Source organism: Zosterops lateralis, assembly GCF_965231275.1.
Source record: "Zosterops lateralis genome assembly, chromosome: 6".
NCBI lineage: Eukaryota > Metazoa > Chordata > Aves > Passeriformes > Zosteropidae > Zosterops > Zosterops lateralis.
The window spans coordinates 26,875,673-26,892,156 of record NC_139761.1 but is presented as its reverse complement, the minus strand read 5'-3'; the positions used below and the strand labels follow the sequence as shown (position 1 = coordinate 26,892,156).

The 16,484-nt window shown below is 36.4% G+C and overlaps 1 protein-coding gene across 8 annotated transcripts in view; it reads right to left on the bottom strand.

Annotated features, from left to right (window-relative positions):
* The window catches only part of HECTD1 (HECT domain E3 ubiquitin protein ligase 1), a 55,256-nt gene that overhangs the window by 28,259 nt on the left and 10,513 nt on the right, over window positions 1-16,484 (bottom strand). For 4 of the 8 annotated variants that reach the window (XM_083862834.1, XM_083862828.1, XM_083862835.1 and 1 more), the window contains exons 2-16: window positions 13,229-13,463; window positions 12,095-12,322; window positions 9,456-9,737; window positions 8,889-9,177; window positions 8,489-8,565; window positions 8,303-8,401; window positions 7,860-7,974; window positions 7,129-7,303; window positions 5,680-5,818; window positions 5,320-5,490; window positions 4,031-4,253; window positions 1,296-1,571; window positions 1,116-1,192; window positions 461-595; window positions 92-238 (exon numbers count right to left, since the gene is read on the bottom strand). In XM_083862834.1, coding sequence (XP_083718960.1) covers window positions 92-238; window positions 461-595; window positions 1,116-1,192; window positions 1,296-1,571; window positions 4,031-4,253; window positions 5,320-5,490; window positions 5,680-5,818; window positions 7,129-7,303; window positions 7,860-7,974; window positions 8,303-8,401; window positions 8,489-8,565; window positions 8,889-9,177; window positions 9,456-9,737; window positions 12,095-12,322; window positions 13,229-13,463 — 2,668 coding nt within the window. The remainder of the gene's footprint in view (window positions 1-91; window positions 239-460; window positions 596-1,115; window positions 1,193-1,295; window positions 1,572-4,030; window positions 4,254-5,319; window positions 5,491-5,679; window positions 5,819-7,128; window positions 7,304-7,859; window positions 7,975-8,302; window positions 8,402-8,488; window positions 8,566-8,888; window positions 9,178-9,455; window positions 9,738-12,094; window positions 12,323-13,228; window positions 13,464-16,484) is intronic. The other 4 variants (XM_083862831.1, XM_083862833.1, XM_083862829.1 and 1 more) reach the window with 3 other exon arrangements.

Genomic DNA, 16,484 nt, shown 5'->3' with positions numbered 1-16,484 from the left:
AGATTTATAACGGATCTTTAAAATTACAGCACATGCCTTAATTTCATTTTGTAGGAACTTTTTCTTTAAACACTTATGTCTATAAACTCACATTGTTTAAAACTGTCAGCAGCGATTGAACTAAGCCACTACTGCACATTTCATATGGAGAAATAGTATTCTCATCCTTCAAGAGCACAATTAAGTTTTCCAGAGCAGTCTTCATTAAATCTCTCCAAGTATTTTCTCCCTCAATGCACTGAAAGACAAAAAGATAATTATCATGAAACAAAGTAATCTGTCCACTTGCTTCAGTTGAAAAGTAACATCCTAGAGAAAGTACCTAACTAGGTAATACATGCATTAAAACCCTCCCACTATCAGACATGCTATGACTCTTCTTCACATCATGACAGACCAGTCTGAGTATTATCTGATTTCCACTGATGTCACACATTAAAAATAAAGGAGATACACTCACCTGCCTGTTTGCATGAAGTTCCCATGCAGACTCTAACTGTGTTGCTATGTTCCTCAGTGTCACAACTACTCCTCGAGGCATACTTTCAACTGCTTTAAAATGATCATCATATAAATCTCTTGCCATAGTGCGTACCTACAAATGGATTTTGATAATCAGAAATCAGATCTTCCTGTAATGAGACTGTTCTTATACTCTCAGATACTGCAACCTTGGTCATTTTTTAAAGTAAGTCCACAACAAATAGGGAAGAATAAAAGCCTGTGTTGATAATGAAATGGCAAAAGTTGTGAAAGGAAAAAAAAGGTACAGGAGAAATAAAACCTTTACTTGTAGCATAACGACAGAAAAACAAACCACAAAACCTACAGAATTATACAAATACAAGTCAGGAAGATTGGATTTTCCTATGTTTTTTAAAAAATTGCTTTTCCTCTAACTGAGCACAGAATTTACGAAGACTGTTGGATAAAATCACCCAAAGAAGTGTTTTGTTCTGATTGATGTTTTCCTCTTCAAGCCTCACATAAAACTGTATCTAGTTGAAATCAGAGATTTTAATGCTCTAAGAGGAAACTACACCTCCCTAAGAATATTATAATATAAAAAAACCTCAATTAAATTCTAAATATAAAATTTACAGATGCTCACCAACCTTTTGCTTTGTCTTCTCCAGTTTAGACTTCAATTTTCTTCCTCTTTTGCCTGTCCAGCCAGTCACAAATTCTGACCCTGCAACACGTATTTTAGAAAAGTCACATTTTCTCATAGCTATGAAAAGCAACAAATAAAACTATCTCACATACACTTGTTCCTACCTGCACATAACACATACCTACATACTTACCCAAGGAAGTTTCAGCTGTAAACGAATGTTTTGTTCCTCTGTTGGATTCAAACACAAAGCCTGGCAGGTCTTCCTTCAGTATTGTAGCTTGCTGACCATCAGAATTGTGAATAGCAATTTCTCCTTCTTTTAAACAGGTCAGTGACCAGTTTCCTACAGTAAGTTTAGATGGCCCTGGTGTTGATAAAATTGGCTGGCTTGTGGTAGATGGTTTTACTTGGCTTCGAGCCCTCTGCAACTTCTCAAGGAACTCACTCCTACTTTCTATTTAAAAAGAAAAAAATTTGGTTTTTTTTCAAGAACCATTATATAGCTTTTATTTTTTTTCAAGAGCAAAACAACTGAGTACATTCAATGCAAAATTAGGGTTGAAATGAAGTGTCTTAAAGTGTGCTAAATTTTGGTGTGGTATATTTCTGTACTTCAACAGTGATTTATTCTACAATCCCATCAAAGCTGCAATGCAACAATGCAACTCTCTCTGAAAGATGCAATCCAGAGGTATTAATTCATTGCTACAATTATTATAGGAAGATCAAAGAAATTCAGTATAAAGTTCTAGTCTTTGAAAAAATGGGTCTCAGAATGGACAGCATGAACTATTCTCAAATCTCTGAGTTTTCAGAAATAAGAAATTTAAAAAACTACTCCAAAAAGTATCAGGTTTTTATTAAATCATATATTTGTATTTTAATCATTAAAAGGCTGAGTACATAACTTTTCAAAAATTCCATTTAAAGTAAAAATGGAAACACCTCATTAAAGATTACTGCTGTTTGCCTTTTGTTGCAATGACAAGCACTAGGCCTTTTAAATCTGCCCTTTTTTCATAATACAAAATAATGCAAAAATAAATATACACTCAAGGCACAACATTCTTCATTGCTTAAATTTCATAGCATACACAGAGAAGGCTTATAAAAATAATTGAGATTTGATAGGCAAGATGAAAATTCTCTTAATTAAGTGTTTTCAGATTTCAATAATTAAATTTTAATGATTTTTTCATATAGCATGTTGCACTGAAAGTATTGTATTTCTACATGGTTGAGAATAATTTCAGGTTCCCTTGGACAGAATTTTGAGTCTTACTTAAAGCTTCAGAATTACCATTAAATTGCAAATTTTGCATTGAATTTGTTTTTTGAAAATTCAAACAAAACAGGTATAGAGTTAATGTGGAGAGGGGTGAGTACAGACCTTCCAAAATGTTCACAGTATATAGACTTGACCACTCACCCCAACTTTCATCATGCAATACACACTAACAGATTTCACTACTCAATCCTCTATATTCTTGCCAGTTGTGAAGTTACTAAAAAGTATACCATGAGATTAATCATGGATTTAGGACAGCAGAACATATAGTACAGTTCAGGACTTAAAGATACTATTCTGAGTCTATACTGTACTGTAGTCATTTTAGTTAACAAATATTAATTTTTTAAGTAAAAAAAGGCTGCTGCACATGCTTAGAGCTCATGGTTAAAGTTCAGGCAAATTACACTGCAACATCAGCAATCTTAGTAGATGTCTATTTGACTACATATTGCAAGAAGCCTCATTTAATCCTACATTTAGCTCCTTTCCATCATGATACTCAGACTAGGTATCTTGTTAAATTTACTCAACCTTTTTTGAAAGACTGATTTGAAGTAACATCTTAAATGCTCAATCTGACTTCTTCTAAGCTCTCTTTAAATTCTTTAAATTCATCTGAGCTGTTGCCAGTCCACTCAGCTTATACAGAAATTAGTCTCATCCCCTTGCCCAGACCATTCAGAAGCAAACCCCAAAAAATTTGGCATCCATGGGCTATGAGAATTTAAATGGTCAATTGCATGATAAACAAGTCTCAACAAGGACTTGTTTACCTTTTAAGGCATTAACCTTATTAAAAGGAATGCAAAGACTTTTTTTGACCAAAAAGTCAATAAATCTCTAAGTGGTTTCCAGCTGCATTATAATCAGAAACACTATATCGCATTTTGTCTTGCTGCCCCAAACTTGATGCATGAAGTCATTAGCACTTCATTTCCATCCTGAATCCCAATATGTTCTGTTATTTCATTCCATGGTTCATTAAAAACATAGTAATACTGCAAAGCATTTTATGTCTGCAGGTTTATAAATGCATGAACTGCTGCAAAAAAAGATGGAACAATAAAAGAAGGGTTGTTCCTCCATCCAGAACAAGTTGTGTATTCTGTACAGAAAATCAGAACCACCTGTGCACTGCCAGTGCATAAGGTCTGTTCCCTTATCCTTTCTCCAACAAATAATTAAGACACTGTAATTTGTTTCCCAATTTCAATGAGAAACTTCCCATTACTTTGTCTTCAAACACATGCAAATTCATTCTGCTAGCTAGAAGCAAACAACAAATCACCATTTCAACCTGCTTTTCCTGGGATGGCCACTACAAAGTGCTTTTAATGACTGGGGTGAAAAAAATAAGTAGGCATGGAGAAGAATCAAAACAAAAAGTTAATACGCTTTTACTGGCAAGATGTTTACTTAACACAATTCACCAAGAAATTCAAGTTATGGCCACATGCTATCTGATAAAATGCATCACAATTAACTGACCACCTTCCACCTGTTTACATCCTTTACTATTTAGTAAGCCAATTCCTGCAAAACAAAATAGCTCAAATCAAATTATATAAACAAATGTAACAGTCTCAAAAACTTAACCTGGACTTGAAACGCAAGAAGTCTACCTGAGCTATCGGATCCTCCTTCAGGGCTCCCACTGGAATACATTGTGGCCAGCTTTCCATCCAAGATAAATCTGAACCATCCATTACTACCATTTGATAGCTCCAGGGCTGCAGCATCACTCCAGATGTACAGGCAGTCCCTTCCCCTAATGATTGACCAGTCTCTCCAGTGGTACGGTTTACCCTGCTGTAGTTCTTTAGCATCCTCCTGTGGTTCATCCTCCTGTAATAACATTGTATTAAGCAATAACAAGAACCAAAAAAATCTCAAATCCATTAAAAAAAAGGAAAAAAAAACCCCAACCAAACAAAAAAACCCCAATACACAAAAACCACAGACATTTTTAAAAGGATAACCTCTCTCTTTAGAAGAGAAGAATTATTCAAACCAAAAGTGTAGGAATTATACTACTTCTGCCTGTAAAATATATCCCTAAAAGTATTCTTTAATAGAATAAGAAACTTCTTAGAAGTTTCCTTTCACATACAGCTTTATCTAGTCAACAATAAAAACAGCCTACCGCCTGCAACATCCAGCTCTGTTCAAAACTTGAATTGTGAGAGAAGAATCACAAAATGATTGAGGTTGGACTAGAAGCCATCTGGTCCAAACCCTTGCTCAGGCAGGGCCATGTATGATTGGTTATCTAGGACCATGTCCATATGGCTTTTAATATCTATCCACTAAAAAACAAAATCAGCGCCTCCCTCAAGAAACCTCAGACAACCCAAACCCCACAGTAAAAAGGTTTAACTACACACTTAAGGTTTAGGTATAAATTTAATGGAATTGGTTACAGAAGTCTGTTATCCATTCAGTTCATCTGACTGGCAAAAAGACTTGGAAACTGATAAATAACTTCAATATGCACTTATAGCTTTCATTAAGCAGAAAATTATTTTCTTTTTTTAATATATTTAATCTATTTGATAACACCATCTAAAACATCTGGAATTATTTAATGCATGAACTTTAAAAGAGATACACTTCTGACACAAATACTTTAGGAAGGATTCATTTTGTTTACCAGTCACTTTCCAAACACCAGACAAAATCAAGTGCCCAACACCTTGGCACAAGGAAGTATGAATAGGAAAATTCAGTAGATAATATGCTAACAGAAAACGAAGGTAGAGAAGAAAATTATTAAAACAAGTGGTATAAGATAAACATTAATTTAATATCCTAACTTCCTTGCCCTGGCCATTTTTGTAACAATGAACATTTTACTAGAAGTGTCAGCTTTACAGTAACAAATAAAGCAAATCAATCAATTCCAGACACTTACCTTCTCAGGTTTAGATTCCTCTTCATTTTCATCATCAGATGATGGCCCCGCCAAAGTTGACACTTTACTAATTACACCAAGTCTAGCCAGTTGGTCTAGAAAAAGATCACCACCTTTATCCACTAAATCCCTTATGATTTGCAAGGCTAACAAATGGCCATCATCATCATCCTGTAACACAGTGGGATGAAAAGAAAATAACAAAGGAAATCTTGTTACTTTACAAGCTGAATTGCACATGTGGTCATAGATGGATGCTAAAAGTTTCAGGGTTAGTTATTAACAAATACATGGAATCAATGAGTATAACTCCCTTTTTTGCACTGGTTTCATAAAAGATAACATTTTCATTCTTCCTACCTCTTGATCAAGCACTGTAGCTGTTATCTCAACCAGTATTGTGGGCAGGTTGTGGCCAGCATCAGAGTCACAAACCTCTTTCAGCAGTGCCTCAGAACAAAAATGTATCATTTTTCTAATGAGCGCAAGACTTGCTTTCCTTTAAAAGATGGTAGAAAAAAAAGGTTCTTATAGTGATAAAGCAAGAAATAATCAAAGCAACAAAAAGGTTCAAGATAAGACTTCTTTTGTACGCTATTAATGTATATTTTCAAAACACAAGAAATTTAACCTGTTTCAGTTCTTGTTATTGGTACCAAAACTAGTTATTGGTACTGAGTCCTAGATCACCTTTATGAATAATGCATCTCTGGTATTATTTTATTCTACAGCACTATCAGTCTAATATATATTTTTCTCCTCAACCCCTTCCTAGGTAAACCTATTCTATGTCCTATCTTTATCCACTTTTAGTGCTGCCAATTCACTTCTGCACTCTTTGTCACCCTCTGAGTTATTCAGCCTTTCATTTTAGTCATATATTTCCCATGCTTTGAGATACCCATAACTTTTAACTCTAAACATACTATTAGATCATGCAGCTTTCCACACTAAAAACCATCATTAATCTAAAAGCAAATCACTCCTGTAGGGTTATAGATGGATTTTTTGACTGACTTCCAAAAACATATTTTTTCTGATTCATAAAGATGACTTTCAAGCAGATTGTTAACATAGTCTCTTAGTCCTTTTATTTGAAATGACCTAGTTTAAGCTTTCTAGAATCAGCTCATGTGGAGTCTGTCTCCACTAGAGGCCTTTCTCATGTTGCATTTTCACCCAAAGTACCTGTAAACACTGGGAACATAAATAGGAGATTGGAATAAATGTAATATTTGTAGTATAAAAGGCTAAGCGGTTATGATCAGATGCAACTCATCACAACCATTATGCCATGCACAATATTCCCTTTAAAGTAATAAATTAAACTCCAATTTTGCAATTCAACAGAATTACAAGGAGCATCCTCTCCAGTTAACACACTGTTAAGTAAGCCTCCTGAAACCTTCTAAAAGAGCTTTTTCTAGTCTTGCTGATATTTCAATGAATGCATCTTGATATCATTTTATTAGTTTTCCTCTACTAAATTACAACTTTCAAACAGTGGCTACAAACAGCTGTAACCAAATCCTGATGCACAGTGTATAGAACCTACTATATTCTTTCATCATGCTGCTACAGTCAAGAGTATGCTCTGCTCTCCCATGACTAACCATTTTTTTCCAACACATCATTCACCAGAAAGGAAAAAATGCTGCTTAAAATGCTAAGTAAAAATCACTCTTTCGACCCTTTCCAAACAACCATTTCTATTCAAACATATATTGTCACAAGCATTACTTAAACTTTGATATTTACTTTGGCTTTTTTAAGCAAGTATTTAGAAATTGTCTCTTATGATACTATTACCTTATTGAAGGCAACATAGTTTGTTGAAACGTTTGTGCAAACACAGGCAATAGTCTTTTCAAGTATATGGGTGCCATTTCTGGATCTCCTTTGGGTTCATTACATTCTTCCTCATCCTTGTTTGCATCTTTCTTTTTCTTCTCATCCCCTTTGTTGACAGGACACATCCAATCCCCTGGAAAAATTTTTTCCCCAATACATTCAATTGCAAAAGTCAACAAACCAAACAAAAACCCCTTCAAAACATCCATGTTTTCTTTACTACCATCCAAGTACCTCAACATAAACATGCATCCCTAAAAATATAAAATTTACACATGCATGACTTCTTGAATAGAAGCATTTAATAGGAAGTATCACCTGTGGCACCAAAATTCTTAGGAACAGGGGAAGTGCAGTTCCCATGCAGAAAGAAAGGATACCAGAGAAGCTACCAAGGCTGACACACTGAATCCACAATAAAATCCCAGTCTAGCCAGATCCCACAGCTGAAGAGCAGAACAACTGGCACTGCTCATGCTCTCTCAGTTATTTCTTTGGTAATTCCCCTCACTTAACAACATCTTAAAATACTACGGGTTTTATGCATACTTTATGGGTTAAGGAAGGTAGATCACAATTTTATTTTTTTTTAATAAACTTAATTGGATAAAATTCTAATAACTGCATAACTTAACATATATCAGCATTGCAATTAAAGCAAGTGTTACAGATTTACACATTGAACTCACCTGGAGACTGAAGAATAGCTACTACTTCACTATGTCCCCTTTCCCGAGCTTTGTCCAGAGGAGTTTTCCCATCTTCATCTCTCAAATCAGGATTTGCACCATGTCGTAAGAGAGTCTGAGAAAAAATATTTTTATGTATGAAAAAAAAAATTAGGATTTCTTTTTCCAAAATAGCAAATGTGCTCTTCATACATCACTCCTGCAGTATTTTCATGCTTGTAAGTATTCTGTGCTTTTTGTATCTGTAGAGCTAATATAAACTACTTTTATTCAGTAGTGCCCTATTGCCCTATAATAAAAAATCTGTGTTTTGATAACTACTGTAAAGAAAATGTAATTATTTGACAGTGCATGTGTCCAGCATATTGCATTGAAGACATTTTGAACAGAACAAGATAGAAAGTCAGCGGGTAATGCTTTTTAAGGGTCAGTTTAATTCATACCTTTGCTACCTGAGGTCTTCCAAAACATGCTGCGTAATGTAATGAGGATGACCTCTGACCTCTGTTAACATCAGCACCTCTTTCACAGAGGAATTCTACCTGTTAGACAAGAAAAAGGAAAATAGGGTTTTTTATCTTCCTTTACACGAATAATGCAACTTCTTAGGGTCTATAAATCTAATTTACCATTTCCTGAGTTCCAAAAGCTGAGGCCCAGTTTAAAAGAGTTTGTCCTACATCATCCATAAAATTCACTTCAAAAGCTGAAAGATAAAATTAAATAAAATAGTTAAAGCTATCCCAACTATAAATCAAAGTTCAACAGTACTGATAAAATAAAAAGCAGGTCTTAAAAAAAGTAAGCATCCTCAATAATTCTAGAGAAGCATTTATGGTCTTAATTGCAATAAAAAAGATGGCATAGGTATGATTACTAACAAGACCTATTATGTATTTAACAAAGTAAGTGAACTTGTATATAATGATTTTCAATTAACTACCTCAGCATTTGTTATGACACTTCAGCTGATAAAAATCAAAGATAAAGCAGGCATCTCATTTTCCTTTTCAGAGTATCTTTGCTTACCTCCCGTGTCAATTGCATCTATTAGCGCATCAGTATCTTTACTGCGGATGCAATCTATCAGTTGCCGATGAGAACGTTCCCCAGAACTATCCAGTCTTCGCAATCCTGGGATCCTGCCTGTAGATCCAGCACTAGATTTTGGCAGGGCTTTTCTGCCTTCAAACAGTAGCACCAAAAGAAGATCTACTAACCGCATGGTATCCAGCACACATCTCTCGTCACCCTGCAACGCACTTTCTATAGAATCTGGAAGCTCAGATCTTAGAAGATCCTGGAAATAATTAAAAGTCTGAACAATAAAAAATATACAGGGCTTTAGAAAATACTATCAGAATTGGGTTTCATTTCCATATGAAATGTTTCCTTTTTTCCCCTCTTTAAAAATAACGTAGATGTACGTGTGTGCGGGCATATGTGTATATATATATCTATAAAAATATAAGATCTTTAAATACATATATGTATACCTATCTATAAAATAGCAACATAAATCTTGCATTTATTGAAAGTATACAAAGGGAAAAGCTCCCTGAAAACAAAAGGCTGTAGCATAAAAGGATTTCTTACATGTGTTACTACTGGAGATCCTCTACACAGGGTTGACAACAGGCTTACAATTGTTGACACCTGATTACTTAATTTAGAGTCTGCAGCTGTAGATGGTGCTCCGGTGCTACTCCGTCCAGGTTTGCAAGCTGAAGATGGTCCTGAGACTGTCCCACCAGCAGCTGCCATGCGAGATAACAACTCCTCAGTTAATCCATGCTTAGCTAATGGGGCTGGGTCAACTCCACGCCGTGTGAACCTGTCAGCTAATGAGGCAAAGCATCTCAAAGCTCCATCTGAAACCTAGGAAAGATGTGCAAGAAAAACCGATAAAATATCTTTTACTTAAGGGGATATCTGCAAGAATACAGGACACATACGAGAACTTGATTTTGCCATGAAGCTTGATCATTCAAGTTATATTTAAAGGTCTACATATTTCTTTTAAGCACAAGAAAGTTTTCAATTGGACCAGGACTTGTAAATAGAACAAACTGGGAAAAGCAAATTTTACTCTTGTATAACTCAGATTATCCACTGAGCACTGACACAGGGACACGCAAGAATTTTTGTGACAATAAAATATAAACTTCCAAATTTAGGTTTGCCACTAAAGGGAGGAAAAAATCCAACCAACCAACTGCACACAAAAACCCCCAGTGACACTGTGGAAACAAGGCTTACTGATGATCCTCTTAACAATCCAGCAAAAAATACTGCTGGTCAACTGCCCAGGAAAGGATCCAATATCTTTTCATGTCAATCCTGAAAATAAAGGAAGGTTTTGCCTTTAACATCTCTCTATCTATATACTAGAAGTGTCTCATTCTTTTAGATCAGGAGGTTTTGCACTGGCCTATCAAGGTAACTTGCTTCAGGCACATTTGCCTTTAAAGATCTGCAGTAGCAAACTCCCCGAATACCTATTCTCTAACCAAACTCTGAATCACTACAGTTCTTACTCCCCAAAATGTCAACTCAGCAGTCCATTTTCAAAACAATTGTCTGCTATCACAGACCAAGGGCTTCAAGACAGTTACTCATACTCTTTTGCACCAGATTTTTTTCTTTAATGTGTAATGGTCAGTGCTTCTGTCCTCTGCCATCTTGTTCCAGTTCTTTGACAACACAGATACACAATTCTGCCCATCTTTATATACTTTGCAAATACTCCATAGATCTTTACCTTAAAAGTTGTCAGAAATACACAAGAATGTTCACTTGTTTAACACACTGCATTAGTGGCATCAGTTTACAATGCAAAATGGAACTTGGAAAATATTTACATTTCTCCTCCCAAATTGCAAGTGTAACACAAAGGTTAAAAACTGAAAATTATAGATAAGCTGCCCTTGGGGCCACACGGATATGTTCTGAGCTCATCCATCAAGTGGTGTTACTAACTGGGAGCCCACACAAAAGGTGACCAAACCCAACAGTGTAAAAGGACAAGATAGGCAGCAACTATCTTGAAAAGGGACATTAGTGGACAAATCCATAATACACATCCAACATCCACTGTAATCCTGAGGCTTGTTTAATGTGCAACATCTTTCTCAAGGATACCAGTACAGATTTATTTTCTATCATCTGGGTCCCATCTTAAGCACACTTATCTTTAATAATACTTATCTTGAAGCTTAACTGCTGAACAATTAAATTAATTTGAACTCGCATTCACATCTCCAACAGCCCCAGCAACTGCTTTTCTCTAACACCTTATAAATTGGGAAACAGTTAAAATTTTACAGACTTAATGGTCTGAATTTCAAGATTACCTTTTGCCTCAGATGATTAGTGTACTAATAAAATTATATAATGGCTAAACAACATGATAGCTTGTTATGAAATTTTTAAGATCTAAAAATATATTTTTAAAAAATTATCTCACAGACAGAAAGATTTAGTTTCCCAAATATGCTGTGCTTAATAAACCAGACTGGAGGCTGGATCTGTGCATGTAGAGAAAGGAATGAGGACAGAGGTCAGAGTGAAATGGGGACTCAGTTCTGAGTATGGACAAAAAGCCTGGTCAGGCTACAGCAAGAATTTGGCTAAATGGCTATTCCAGAGCATTAGTATGATATAGACAAAAGGATTCTACTAGCAGAAAGATAATTCCACTTTTACAAGGACTACTTCATCTCAAGTAAGTAAAACTGCAATAAAGAAGTGGAGCAGCATTTCTACTAGTATCATTTAAGCTGGCTTCCAGTGTAACACTTTAGATTTAAACTATAGATAGATTTAGACTTTGGATGTTTTTATTGTTTCTCTTAGTTTGGCAAAAGAAACACAAATCAAATTCATTTTTTGCCTCTTAGTTAGGCTCAATTTTAGAGTGATTGAGGTACAGTCGTAGAACAATAATTACTTCAAAAACTGCCTCAAAATGCACTGAAAAAAGTTACAGGATATTTTTCAATACAGTTTTCAGAGGTTAAATAAGACTATATTCAAACAGCAGCACTTGGAGCCAAACACTAAGCAGTGTTTTTATTCTCTTATTGTTACAACTATAAAGGAAACTATTGCAATACCCAAATATAACAACTTCTATGTAAACATAGTTAAGGAGACTGTATAAAGTTACCTATCATTCCTTTACTAAACATACTGAAAGTTAAATTCACAGCACATTGAGCCAACTATTACATTACCTGATGGTCTTCATGTTTTAATAAACTAGACAGTGATTCCACACAGATCTCTAATGAAGAATCCTGAGGCTCCATTTTGCCACAGAGTCTGGATACTACAGCCATGGCTGAATGCAAAGTATCTTTATGAACAAGGTGTCCACTGTCACGAATGAATGTCAGAACACAGTTCAACCCTCCAGCTTCAAACACAGCTCCTGACTCACGGGTACAGATTAATTCTAACACCTATGCCAAAAAGAAATTTAATTTGAATAAAGTACACACAAAAAGTCAGTTATTTATATCCAGAGTCAGATACTTATATCCATCTACAGAGCTGGTTAAGAAAATTAACCAACAGGAAAGAAAGAAAAACCCTTCTCTTCCTGAACACCCAGAAGAGGCAAAAGCCTCCAGTACTCTACTAGTTAGTAGTTACAGCTTTCTTCAAAAATATGGAAGCCAATACCAGAACATCCCACAAAGGCATGGTCATAACAGGTGTTCATGAAGAGAAATAATAATCTCTCATCCTGGGAGAAACACACAACTGAGTGTTTTGAAACTTTTAAGAGCACCATTACCCCAGTGATGCACTTCTGATTCAACTGGAAATAGTAAATAGGAAATACATGCATAAATTCTGCTGCCACGGTAATCAAGAACTCCAGCTATATGCTCCCACATGGCCATGAGTTATGCTTTAAATAAGAGATTGTAAGGGTCTTCTAAATTTCTCTAAAAACTTCATAAGGGCGCAGGGGAGCTATATCTAGCGCTATTGAAGAGGCAGCACACTATTTTTTCACACCAGGTAATTTATCTGTATCTAGAGCAATTCTTCATTTCTTTGGTAGCATAAAAATGGCCCTTGGCATTCTATTAGCATTCTAGCCATACACAATAAACAGAAAATTTCTTCTAATATTTTTTTTCCTTTTCTATATACTTTTTAAAAAAGAAAATTGAGCTGCAAAGAGCACCAGACTGACAGTAAGGATAAGCTGCAGGGTTGGAATGCACACATTAGTCATAGCCTATGTTTTTGCATCACATTTTAACAAAAGCAAGAGGATTGGAGTAAGAGGATGCTCTTCAGAAACAGCAAATTATCCAACTCCTTAAAAACAACAGGTTGTTAAACATACTTACCTTCACACACTGCTCAGCCAAATCTCTGCTCGTTCTGTTGTTAAGCTCAACAACCACTAAACGATTACAAAGTGCTTTGATAGCTCCATCCACTCCCACAATCCTCCGGGTGCATTCAGCCGATACATCCAGGTAATACGTTATGGCACGAGCTGTTACTTCCAGAACATTGTCTGGAGCACTTTCATCAAGAAAAATTTTGCACAGTGCTGGCAAAAAAGTTCGAGGAGGGCATCTGCAGGGAAAAAGCCACAACACATTACTATGCTGTGCATGTTTCTCTACATGAAGCAATTTCATACTCTTCCACATTAACACTTTCCATGCACACATCATTTGCTCAGCTAGTTTATAGTTGGTTCAGAGCATTCATTTAGAGCACTACATCTCATACAGACATGAAAATTCAAATAGGTAATCTGAAGAGATGTTGCACTAAGAAGCCAGCAGAAAAAGATACTCTTGAAATGTTAGTCATACAGAGGAAAAATTTATCTTGTTGAGATTTTTTTCTAGGAATTAATCTCACATCATCAAACAGAATGCATGTTTTCTTAACAGTGCTTCAAGGTTGATGATGATTAATAGCTACTTAATCATAAAATTTTATACACAAAGACTAAAGATTTTGGGTTTAATACACAATTTAATTCTGAGTGGTCCTTCTTCCCTATGTTATTTTCCCTTGTCTTTTCATCCTATTTCAGTCTCCTCCCCTGCCCCCTGCCTCATTCTTTCCCCTTAATCACACTGAGAAGATATTTAACTAATGTAGATTCCACCTATTGCATTTTCTCTCCATATCCATGTCTCAGTAGCCTCTGGCTCTCCTCTTTATCGTTAACCTCATTTCCATGCGCAAGAATGGTGAAGAACATCCCCAAAACTTCAGAACAAAAAAAGCAAGCTTCAACAGTCTTCCTTCTATTCCTCTGTCACTACAGAATATAAACTGAAATAATACTTTCCATTATTAGAACAGCTGTGGAAAAGACCGATTTGGATCCAAAGTTCTAAGACATGGAGCTATATTTTCAATCAATTTATCTTCAAGCAACATGTTTAGCATAACTCAGCATTATGATGGCTCACCACAGTGGTAAAAGACTTCCAAGGTGATGGTGGGGAATTAAGTGAAGGGGATATATGCTGTGACAGTAGTCAAAATAGCTGGATACCTCAACCCTGGGTGTAGGAGACCAGACTAAATCTACAGGAAGCAAATATTGCAACTTTTCCTTCAAGTAGGGTTTTGGTATTCAAAAGATGGCCCAAAACTTCTCTAAATCCAAAGAAGAAAGAATAACAACATGCTTTTTAGTCTGGAAGACAGGTGAAGTACTTGTTGATGAATCACTCTGAAGACTCAGAGGTCATTCAGTATCCCATCTGGTATGCAATGACTCACACAAAAACACCAAATCCTGGGACAGCAAAATGCTAATAGCTTCCTTCAAGATCTTACCATGTTTTATGAAGTAGCTACTAATGCTGCCTGTCAAATAAATACATTACCCAACAATACTTAGGGACAAATTAATAAGTGAGGCTTCAATAAAGCTCAATCACAAATGTAAAACTTCTACTGGCCTATCCAGCCTATACTGTCTGTTGTTCTTAAGAAATTTGTTATTTAACCCTACATATTTAAGAAGGGCTTATACAGTAATTTTGCATTTTAGACATTATCCACTGGGGGGGAAAAAGGTCTGAAATTGGTACTCATTATTAGATGACTACCATATGCTGACATAAGAAGCATTTCAGTACATAAAATTCAAAGTGGACAATGTATTCAAGGGTTTTGGTGTTGGATCTTTTATATTGAATTTTATGCAATGCCAGGCAGATCACTAAAACATTGCTATGAACAATGTTGTTCAAACTATATTGCAAGAAAAAAAATCCAATAAACACAAATCTTAAAAACCCTCAAACAAACCCACACACATATTGCCAAGTGGAAGGTAGGGAGCTCCACTGTCCATTTTAATACTAGCAAGAGTAGTGCACCATTTTTCTTAGACGGCCACACAGCTGAAGAAAGTTAAAAGCCATACTTAGCAAATCTAAAGCCTACTTTTTTTTCCTATGATTTAACAACGTATAAAGAAACACAACACAAAAGGAACTTGACTATATTTTTTTAAAAGGAAATTTAAAAATTTAAAATTCCTGTCCATAAAACACCAATGAGCCAATTACCCAGCAGACACAGTAAAATACTAAGTTATTAAGAGCATATAATTTATATTGAACTCTTTGTCAGCACACAAATGCCAGTGCACTGTATCAGCAATGCTGTCCTTATAAAAGTACAGCTCTCCAGCACAAACTTTAGGGTTGAGGGTTTTTTAAAATCACCTTTCTGCCAGAACCTCTAGCTACACTAATCAAAGACCACTTTTTCAATCAGCAAGTACAGGACAATCTCCACTTGCTGTCAGTACATTTGTTTTCTGACTTAGAGGAATGGTTTCCACTTGTTCCATATGAAAACTAGGCTTCATCACAGAATCCTAGAATAGCCTGGGTTGAAAGGGATCATTCAGTTCCAACCCTCCCACCCTGGGCAGGGACACTTTTCACTAGACCAGGTTGCTCAGAGCTCTGCCCAACCTTGCCTTGAACACTTCCAAGGCTGGAGCATCCACAGCTTCTCTGGGCAGCTGTATTAGGTTTGTGTGACCAGGTTTTGGTAGCAGAAGGAGCTAAGGGTGGCTTCTGTGAGAAGCTGCCAGAAGCTTCCCCCATGTCCTGCAGAGCCAATGCCAGGTGGCTCCAGGATGGCCTTACTGCTCACCAAGCCTGAGTCAATCAGGAATGATGGTAACACCTCTCTGATAACATATTTAAGGAGAAAAAAAAAAAAAAGTCATTGCACAGATGTAATTGTGGCCAGAGAAGAGCAGAGTGACAATATGTGAGAGGAACAGCTCTGCAGACACCAATGTGGAGAAGGGGCAGGAAATGCTGGAGCTGAGATTCCCCTGCAGCCCATGGAGGACCACAGGGCTGCAGAGACCCACCTGCAGCCCATATAGGAGAACCAAACTGGAGCAGATGGATGACCAAGAGAAGGTGGCAAACCCAGGGGAAACCCATGCTGGAGCAAGCTGTGCCTGAAGGACTGCACCCCATGGAGGAGTGACTCACACTGAAGCAGCCTGTGGAGAACTGTTGCCCATGGGATGGACTCCTGTTGAAGAAGTTCCTGGAGGACTGTTAACTATGGGAGGAGCCCCACATGGAGCAG